This window comes from Solanum pennellii, chromosome 9 (genome assembly GCF_001406875.1).
Source record: "Solanum pennellii chromosome 9, SPENNV200".
Classification (NCBI taxonomy): domain Eukaryota; kingdom Viridiplantae; phylum Streptophyta; class Magnoliopsida; order Solanales; family Solanaceae; genus Solanum; species Solanum pennellii.
The window spans coordinates 79,643,367-79,654,174 of record NC_028645.1 but is presented as its reverse complement, the minus strand read 5'-3'; the positions used below and the strand labels follow the sequence as shown (position 1 = coordinate 79,654,174).

General features: G+C 31.8%; 1 protein-coding gene across 1 annotated transcript; it reads left to right on the top strand.

The window, feature by feature from the left end:
• The first annotated feature begins 5,065 nt into the window (after positions 1-5,065).
• Positions 5,066-10,374, top strand: LOC107031734 (type IV inositol polyphosphate 5-phosphatase 7-like). Its single transcript, XM_015233194.2, has 13 exons — positions 5,066-5,609; positions 5,754-5,841; positions 6,463-6,528; positions 6,649-6,739; positions 6,825-6,929; positions 7,020-7,839; positions 7,953-8,146; positions 8,493-8,601; positions 8,710-8,858; positions 9,017-9,272; positions 9,558-9,635; positions 9,726-9,886; positions 10,102-10,374. Exons 1-10 carry the CDS (start codon positions 5,580-5,582, stop codon positions 9,237-9,239), a joined length of 1,875 nt encoding a protein of 624 aa, XP_015088680.1. The 5' UTR covers positions 5,066-5,579; the 3' UTR covers positions 9,240-9,272; positions 9,558-9,635; positions 9,726-9,886; positions 10,102-10,374.
• Positions 10,375-10,808: the final 434 nt, after the last annotated feature.

The window sequence follows — 10,808 nt, the reverse complement described above, 5'->3', positions numbered from 1 at the left end:
CAAGTTTATATTCCTTCGGTCGAATAATACTGGTTTATTATTGACTTTACATATTATTTATAATAGATTTTAAATATATAAAATGTGAATCAATTAAATAAATAAAATTAAAAAAAAATATAAATATTTTATTAATAATAGTATGGGTGTAATTTTGTTCCTCCCTTAATTTTTCTCTCATAAGATTTATCCATAATTCGAGGACGTTAGTAGTGATTTTATTGATTTATGATGATTTAGATTTGACCTCTATATGAATATTTATGGCTTTTATAAAATATATCTACATGTTCTTTTACGAGAATTTAGTACGATTAATATCAACATGATCTAGGGTTTAAGATTGAGTAGTCTCCAAGAAAATTGATTGAAACTGAACAAACTTTCTAAAGTCTCAATTCAAATTGAATACGTCTAGTAGAATCACACAGAATTTCAATGTCTAAACATATTTCTTGAGAATCTGTAAATAAAATAATAATTTTACTTTATCACTATTTAAAATACAATATTTTGAAAAATACAATACGAAAGTAATTATAATTAGTGATAAGGATAATTTAGAAATTAAATATACAATTATTTATTGATGTCATAAAATAAATAAGATGTCAAAATAATAAAAAGACGGACGGAGTATAATTTATTTAATAATAATCTACATATAATATATAGTATCCTTTTCATTTGTCTGTGACAAGACTTATAATATATTTAATATATTTATGGGTCCTAATAGAACCACTTCCGCCGTCAGTTTGAATTTAACTAATTGCTTAAACTTTAGTATATGATTTTGTGCTTATTATTGATTAATTACTTAGGCCCATTAATCATGAAACACATCAAGGATTAATTAGTCCCTCTTTTTCACTATTACAAGTATGATTATACATGAATTATGATTAAGTCAACCATAATTATTCAAAAGTTCAAATTCAATTGTTGATTAATTATTTATTAGCTCAAAACGGCTAAGCCGATTCATATGTGCCCGGAGGAGGGAGCGGACTATATAGTAACAAATAAAAATTCACAAACTATCACTTTTTCGCTTTTATAATAATGACAAAATCAGTTAAAATTTATTCACACCGAGTGTTTACATCAGTTCAAGATATACATGTCATGTGTTTAAATTTATAATGTATTTTACTTAACTTTAATTAATTAACATGTGTTTTTATTGGAATGATGATGAAAATCAGATCAGACCACAGTTATGAAAACCAGACCCAGGTCTTAATCACTGCAAAAGGGGGTATTGGAATGATGACGAAAATCAGGTCAGACCGCAGTTATGAAAACCAGGCTCAGGTTTTACTCTCTAAATTCAAGTCTCATATGAAGAATGAAGAGAAACAGGTCGCAGGATCTGTTCCTAAAGTCAAATTTGACTCAATATTCATAATTAAACATTCAGATCAACATTATCAATCAAGAAAGCTCATTCACTCATATCCCATTATATTTTATCATCTTTTGTACATAGCATAAGATTCTCTTCTTAGATGGTTTGTCTAGAATTTGCACAGATGTGCAAAATTTGTTATCTCTTAGATTATTTTATCTTTCTGTCATTTGCAATAGCATAAATAGTTGTTCCTTCTTTAATAAAAATCACTCAGAAAATTTCCCCCATATTTTGTCTTCGATGTTTCTTCTTATTATTTTTCTACTCATTCAATCACATAATAGTGGAAATTGAATTAGTTTGATATAAACACCGATGCAGGTAAATTCATTAAGTTTGGATAAGTATTATATTGATAATTATGTGTATTTCACTGAGTTTCACTTGAACATAACTATTATATGGAGTTCAACAAATTTTATACTTGTAGTAAAAAGAACATTTTCACCTTTTTTGAATGCATGAAGATTATGAATCGAACAAATTGACTTTTCATAGTAGCATATAGAAATTAATGTGGTAGAGGAGGTTAGTTTAGGGAAGGAAGCTATAAATAAAGGCAAGCTACTTACATATACAAAAGAACTCCGCAAGAGAATTTAAACAATGTGAATATATAGACGAAATAGCTAAAGTCGAAACTTTACATAAAATATTGATATATAAGAGCGAGCATTTGGATTCAATTAAACTACTAGTTAAATAATATAATCAAATATCTTTACAATAACACTACTTATCTCAATAATTATAAAATACTACTATAACCAAAATGTCATAAAAATATAACATGAAATATTATTTTAAAAAAAAACATAATTATTATAGTGAGATCTACAATATCGTTCGATATTCACACTTTAGAATAAAAAAAAGCTAAACATAATTTTAAATGTTGTTATTGTTTCTTTCAATAGTATAGGCAGACATATATAGTACCACTATGAAACTGGTCCCTTCTTCCTAAATAAAAAGAAAAAATAAATAAATAAAGAAACTGGGAATTAAATAAATTAATTTGAAAAACCCCTTTAATATGATCAGTCATATTCCTAAAAGGGAAGCTATAAATCCATAATAATTATTTTTTACCAGTCAAAATTTTTATTACTTGGCGGCTTATAAAAATAAAATAAAATAGGACCACAACATCCTAAATTAAGGCACCACGCTTATTTTGAGCCTCAAACATAATTTTTATTTTTAGAAAAAATAAAATTCATTAAATATTGATCGATACACTTATTTTAAATAAAGAAATTTGAATATTTATAATTTCCATTCATCTTTTTCTAAAGACTGAATCTAATAAATTAGGATCAAATTTGGTCAAAGGAATCCTAATGTTCACCTCACTTATTAATGTGAAAGTAATTGCATGTTTTTTTTCCCTTCAAATAAATGGATTTTTAATTTTTACACCAAGAAATTAAATTAATGTCTATTTGAAGTATAGTTCTTAAAGAGTAGGAGGGCATAATTTGTGCAATATTATAATGTATAAATAAGTTTATATCTCATGAATAAATTATTTATTATTTGCCTTTGAGTGACAGAAATGAAAGATTTACCTAAAATAAGGCCAGAAGTGCAAATGTATCAAGATCATAAGGTAAGTAAGAGAATAATAATTAGAATTTTCCTCCAAAAATTTATATTAAGAATCAGTCTGATAATAAATGAAAATTATCTTTTCAGAATTCATTTTTCTTAAAATTAGTATTTTTTTAAAAAAATAAATTAGTTATTGTTTGATCATAATTTTTGAAGTTGAGAAGCATCCAAAAACTTATATTAGCTTATTTTTGGGGATTTGATGATCATATTTTTATGATCTGCTCAGATTTTTATGGTTAAATAATTATTTAAAAATAAATTTTTAAAATTTGATTCAAAATCTTATCAAACACTAAACTTAAAAAGATATGAAAGTAATAAAAAGAAATTAAAATGGATATTTTTTTGTTGCACATGACTATTGATTTGTCATCTGATATTTTGCCTCATTTTATTTTCCCTAAGTCACATTTATATGATACACATAGTATTATTAAGCAAATTGATGATTGATATGTTCTGCATTTTTACTAACTAAGAGCCTGTTTGATTCAGCTTAAAAGCTGGTCAAACTGACTTAAAAGCTGGTTTTTGATTTATTTAGCTGTTTGGCAATACTCAAAATAACTTATTTTAAGTTAAAAAACACTTATTTTAAGCCAAAAGTTAAAAGCTGGGGTAGGGGGCTTTTTTTTTTTTTTAGCTTATAAGCTGTTTTAAGTTGACCACATTTTTATCTTTTTGCCCTTAATATTTTTATATAATCTCCAAATTACCCACATAACCCTAACATCTCTTTCTTCCATTTTTCCCTTTTCATGTTCGGCATAGCAACTTCAGCACTTTTATCCAAACGCATAACTGCTTATTTTAAAAATAAGTTTCAGCACTTTTAAAAGTACTTTTTTAAAGCTGCTTCTATTAAGCCCATCCAAACGGGCCCTAAAATTATAAATTAGTGCTTATAACCAAAAAAGAGTCATTAGACATTAATGATCTACATTCTTTACTTAGGCTGCAGTGTGGACACAAAAAGGTAGATGAATTTGATTCACAAAATATTCTTGCACTCCAAATCCTCTATCCATTTTTGTTGTGATTATTTAGCAACAGTTGATTTGTTAATTTGTTATTTACTATGTGCATTGATTCACACACTTCATTATACCCCTCAAAAAAGTTAACAAAAATGATGTTATCCTAATGTAATGTTTTTTTATAAATAAAAGAAAGAAAAAGAGAACTAAATCCCAGAAAGCCTGTAAGACAAGCATTCCTTTATTCACAAACAATTGACAACTCCTCCTTCCCTAAAACATTCCTTCCATATAATAAGAACAAAACCCAAGAAAAAGAAGAAAACAAAAAACAAAAAACAAAAAGCAAACACATTTAATGGAAACAAATAAATAAATAGATAAAAAAGCAACCAAGTGTACAACATATTGATCAATAAAGTAGGTTAAGGTAAAATTTCTAGCAAAAATAAAAAACGTTTGGTGATTTCTTCTTATTTGTTCAATTGTTCTGTCAATGTATTTGTAAGCTAGCAAGAGTATCACAATTATTTAAAAAAGAACCAGAGGAAACTCGAATAATGCATGTGAGATATTATGTTTTGTACTTGCTGACTCAAACACTAGGATTATATATGTGATAAGTATTAATATGAGTTGTGGTACAGTGATGAACTTATTTCATTTTTAATCAAGTTTTAGGTTTGAACCCTAGAATGAACCCTACAAATTTAATCGAAACTTCAATATAAACTACGAAGGTCGGGTGGAAAAAAATTGTATAGTACTACAATTACTGCTGCAACAACAACATCACATTGTGCCTTTATCTTTAGTTGCCTTTATTTTTATAAAACTTTAATTTTGTAAGACCAAAGAAATTTTGTTTCTAAAGAAGGGGTAGTTTTAGTCTAACCAAATCTTGCACCCTTCCACCTTTTGCTGACCAATTAGAGCACATCTTTAGTGCAATTGACCAAGTCGTTTTATTCACAAAGTCACATCAAAACGACATATAACATTGGGTTTTGAGGTTCAAAAGAAAAAACAAGAAATTTATAAAGCAAGAAATCAGTCTTCTCTTGTTTATGTGCACTTTATTCTGTTCAAATTCTTTACTTTGCTGGTTACTAAGAAAGAAGAGAAGGACCCCCTTTTGCTTTCTCTCTCTCATTCTTTTTCTTTCTTTAATTTTTCTTATCTATTTTTGGCCTACATTGTCTTGTGCTTAACTTAAAGTAGTGTAGTTGTCTCTTGTTTCAAGTTCCCCCTTTTTCTTTCTTCTATATAGTGTTAAAATCTTTGGGTTAAAAATAATAATACCCATATATCACAAGAGTGATTTTGAACAAGAAAGGAACAATCTTTATGCTTTTTAAGAGATACCCAAGATTGAACTTCTCTTAGTGCCTCATTTGCAATTTGGTCTATTTGGGGTGTTGGATTTTTGGTTTATATTTCAAAGAAGAAGAAGAAAGAAGAGTGATTCTTGATAAAGTTTTGAGCTTTATTGATTCTTGATTCTTTATTTGTATGATTTTGTGTATTGTAAGTTGAAACTAAAGAAGGGTGCATGAAGGAATAGTGAAAAAATGAGAGATGAAAATTCCAAAAAGAGCAAGGTGAATACATGAGTTGTCTTAAGCATATTTTCCTTTTTGTTCTCATTTCTTGGAAATTGTAATTTTTGTTTTTTTTAAGTAATTTCTTATTTTTGCATTTCTACAAGTGTTTATTTTGCTGACATTTTGTTTTGATTGCTGAAGCTCTCCTGGTCAAAGAAACTTGTCAGAAAATGGTTCAATATTAAGGGAAAAACTGAAGAATTCCAGTCTGATGAAGTTGTTTATGGAGGTAGGTATCTGATGTCCTCTGGTTTTGAGCTTGAAAAAAAAAAGAGAAACTTTGTTTTGGTGAGTTGGGGTTTTCTTGAAATTATGAGCACTTGAATTATCTGTGCGAGGCAGTGGTAAGGTTTGCGTTTATTTTACCGTCTTGGGATCTCACTTATGGGATTTCAGTGGTTATGTTGTTGTTGTATGAGCAGTTGGAGGTGAATCTTTTATTGTTTTCTCTTTTTTCTGTTTGTTGTTTCATTTTGGAGGTGGATGGGTAGATGGGAGATCTCATATTTTGTGTTTGATGTCTCTGCTGACTGGTGAATGTTTTTGCATAATATTAAGAATTACAAGGGTACTAGTAAAATTTCTAGATGACACTGAAATTTTATAATTTAAGGAAATGCCTGAATTTTCGAATTCGTGGATCAGTAGAATAAGTCTTGTTTTCTCTATCTATTACTGAATTTGATGGCTACATTCTCTAATTAGGTTCTCAAAATGTCATCAAGCTAAAGTTAAAGCTAATCTTTTCTATTTCTGCTAGTAATATTGATGAAGTTTGGTTGATTTTTACCAACTTTACCTACCCTTCAACTGTGAATTGAAGCATAAATGAATGTCCTCATCTTTTTAGGTGGCGATGAGTGGAGAACGAGCATCTCGGAGAGGGAGCATTGCACGATTAAGAAAACTAAAACAGGTTAGTGACAGGGTACTATTGAATGCATGAATACATTTCCCAGTTTTTAGTATATATGTAAGTTTGTTCTTCACCGATTGTTAAGCTAATTCATATCACCTTGCCTTCTCAAATAAGTAGAAAAATCAAATTCTTCACGGAGTATGGAACGTCCCCGACGAGGAAGAGCTGATCTTGATCACCCTCAAATTATAAATGTACACAACTACAGGTTTGTACTCTTCATAAATCTATGTCCTTCTAAACTATTCCTTTTTGGGGAGTAGAAGCATGATTGTGTTTTGTTCTTGGCACAGCGTTTTCGTTGCTACGTGGAACGTGGGTGGAAAATCACCATCAAGTAATTTGAGTCTAGATGATTGGCTTCACTCAGCACCACCTGCAGATATCTATGTACTTGGGTATGAGTTTCAAGATCTGTCATTATGTATCCTTACAATTTTTGTCCTTTATAGTAGCTGACTGATACAAAATTTGATTTTTTCAATCAGATTTCAAGAAATAGTTCCTCTAAATGCTGGTAACATCCTTGGAGCTGAAGACAATGGACCTGCAAAAAAATGGCTATCTTTGATACGAAAGACACTTAATAATGGTCCTGGTAGTAGTGGAGGTAGTAGTGGCTGTTATACTCCTTCTCCTGTCCCAGATCCAATTGCTGAATGGAATGCTGATTTCGAGGGGTCAGGTAGACGCAAGGCATCCTTATTTCCTCGTCGGTCATTCCAGACTCCCCAATGTTGGAGAATGGAAAATGATCCATCCATCTTGCAACCTCGCCTTGATAGACGATACAGCGTGTGTGATAGAGTTATTTCTGGACATAGACAGAGTGACTTTGATCCTAACATAAGATGGGGCCACAGACCTAGTGACTACGGTCCCAGGCCAAGTGACTATTCTTCTGGTTACCGGCCAAGTGATTATTCGTCTAGTCACAGGCCGAGTGACTATTCGTCTGGTCACAGACCAAGTGACTATTCCTCCGGTCACAGGCCAAGTGATTATTCATCTGCTCATAGGCCAAGTGACTATTCTTGGGGACAGCGGCCAAGTGATTTCTCCAGATGGGGTTCTTCAGATGATGATTATGGTCCTGGAGATTCACCAAGTACTGTTTTGTTTTCACCTGTGACTGGTGCAGAAGACGGTAATAGAATGCCTAGAAACTCAAGATACTGTTTGGTAGCCAGTAAACAGATGGTTGGCATTTTTCTTACTGTATGGGTACGAAGTGAATTGAGGGAACATGTCCGTAATATGAAAGTATCATGTGTTGGCAGAGGGTTGATGGGTTATCTTGGAAATAAGGTAATTTTAAATGGGAAATATTAGTCATTTTTGGCTAAATTAAGTATTTCTACTTATTGTTAATGATATCGAAAAGCATACGTAACATGTTATTCCATTACTTGGATTTGCAGGGTTCTATTTCAGTAAGTATGATGTTGCATCAGACAAGCTTTTGCTTTGTCTGCACTCACCTAACCTCTGGTCAGAAAGAGGGTGACGAGTTACGCAGAAATGCAGATTTTATGGAGATTATAAAGAAAACAAGGTTTCCGCGAGTAAGTGGTGCGGATGAAGAGAAGTCCCCTGAAAATATCCTTGAACACGAGTAAGACCACTTTTTACTTTGTAGATCCTTCATTGCTAGACTCTCCAAAAATGCTTCCGCACTCGTGTTGGATCCTCCTAAATGTACTACATTTTGAGGATCCAAGATGCCTCCTGAGGTATTTTTGGAGAGCCCAAGCAACATAGCTGATTTTGAACACAAGCTCATGAAAGTGGGAAAATGGAATGAAGAAAGTTTAATACAATTAGTTCTGTAAAACTATAAGTAACCAATTCTCTTGTTTTACTGTGGGTTTGAATGATATGATCAATTTTGATGGTCCGCTTCATTTCATCTGACATATGAAAATATTTACGTTCTCTAACAATTATCCTTATTTTTTTAGCCGAGTTATTTGGCTTGGGGATCTGAATTATCGAATTGCACTCTCGTACCGTTCTGCCAAAGCACTTGTTGAGATGCAAAATTGGAGAGCTTTGTTGGAAAAGGACCAGGTATTTTCACAATCTAAGTAGAATTTTTATCCATTCTCTTTGTTAAAATCAGTTTGGAACTCATTATACAACAATGTTGGACTGATTTTGTTTGAGTTCCGTTGACAGCTACGCATAGAACAGAGACAAGGTCGGGTTTTTGTCGGATGGAAAGAAGGGAAGATATATTTCCCACCGACATATAAATATTCAAGGAATTCAGATAGGTATGCAGGGGATGACATGCACCCGAAAGAGAAACGACGAACGCCTGCATGGTACATGCTTTTCCTTTAAAATGTCAATCTCAAAATAGCTCATATCAAGAAGTCTTAAGATAAAATAAACAAGTTAAATGATAATGCATTCCTTATCGATAAAATGTTTAATCTAGTTATCTAGACTAGAACTGATCTTTTCCCTTTCATATTTGAAGGTGTGATCGGATATTGTGGCACGGAGGTGGTCTTCAGCAATTATCTTATGTTCGTGGGGAGTCTAGATTTTCAGATCATAGACCCGTTTCCAGTGTATTTTGGGCTGAAGTGGAGTCGGTCCCAAGTAGATTGAGGAAAAGTATGAGTTGTTCAAGTTCGAGAATCGAGGTGGAGGAGCTGTTGCCATATTCTCATGGCTATACAGAACTCTGCTTCTTTTGAAGAAGAACGAAGGATACCAAACCTCAGCTTTCGGTATGCTCCCTATATCTTGACTGCTTATCATCGATTTGTGAAGAAAGTTGAATTATACACTTATAATCACCAGGCATGAAATGTTTGTTTGTTCTAAAATATGCAGATTCTTCATAGGATTCTTCTCTAATAACAGACTCACTTCTTGTTTTTAGCACTCAGTATTACTTCAGTGGCCTTAAAACATTATGTCCCTTGGTCTTTCCCTGGAATTGTTTTCACCTCTGATTTTTCGTCTGAACCTACTACTGAGTGGTCCTTATCTTGTTTCTCCTTGGTCCCCAGATTCAGGCGGGAACCACTTTGACGAAACTCAAACCTGAAGAACGCTTGGGACCGTTCTTATCCCACTAACTGAAAAAGGTTACTCCTCCTCCTCTTTATCTCTTTTCTTGATTCTGCAGGTTTCACCTTCACTTTTCTAAAAATATCCATCCTCTTTTCTTTGACCAGGTGTATATTCGAAATTTTGATGACTAACTTTAACTTGAATCGACGTAGACTACATATACATTTCAGTAACACTTAGGAGAAGCATAACTCGACTTGTTAATTACCAAACTCCCCGTGGCAACGTCTATCTTTTGGCACAGTTATCATCCTTTTTCTATAAGGTAATGTTACTTCACCTCAGTTTTACATGTCTTGACAAACCTTAGCTATACTTATGTCGTAGTTCCTTTTTCATAACTACTTTGATTTGATACACACGTAACATGTTCAACCTCTCTACCTTCACGAAGGTAGGGTAAGGTTTGTTTACGCTCTACTTTCCTCAAAACTAGGGATTATACTGAATATGTTGTCGTTGTTGTCGATGTATTTGCAGGATGAAGTAAAAACCAAAAGAGTAATGCCAAGTGGGGAAATGACAATGATTTTTGTTTCCAAGATTCTTTTATTTTAAGTAGTTAGGACTTAGGAATAGGAGAGATTCAATGACAAGAGGAGGAGCATGAGTGAAAAATAATCATGTTTTTTTTGAGTTTTCTTACTTTTTATTTTTAATGATTCTGATCATCTGATGTATACTCAATTGCAAACATGATACTACTAGTAAGTAAAAAAATATATTTATTTATTGAAAACCTCTCTTAACTTACTGTTTTTTGCCAATGATTTACCTGAAAAGTACTAGTTATTTTTTTCTTGGTTAACTCATTGTATTGAGCTTTGTCTATTTTTTTCCCTTTATTTCTGTAAAATTAAAGATAAAGTAAGACAAGTTTACAGAGATAACAGGTAAAGTCATATTTAATTCAGAATCACTTTATTCTTGGATAGACACACTTCACATTCTTCTCTTTTATTGTCTCTAGTGCTACAAAATAATACCACTAGCTATGACTAACCAATTAAAAAATCTAAGCTTCCGTTTGATCGTAGATTTTTGAGATTTTGAGAGTGAAAGTGAAACTTCTATAAAAAATTAGTTGAACTTGTTCGTCTTTGCACCTCTGAGTGATCATTTAGGGGCCTTAGTTGATGATTTGGGCTGTTTCGAAAATCTTTTAAAGACAAACTATAGTTAAATAC

Bases quoted from the DNA above. Each gene is read 5' to 3' on its own strand.
- LOC107031734 (XM_015233194.2), top strand. From the start codon at position 5,580: ATGAGAGATGAAAATTCCAAAAAGAGCAAG. The intron at 8,147-8,492 runs GTAAGACCACTT...TTATTTTTTTAG, and splicing joins GAAAATATCCTTGAACACGA to CCGAGTTATTTGGCTTGGGG. The intron at 8,859-9,016 runs GTACATGCTTTT...TCATATTTGAAG, and splicing joins AAACGACGAACGCCTGCATG to GTGTGATCGGATATTGTGGC.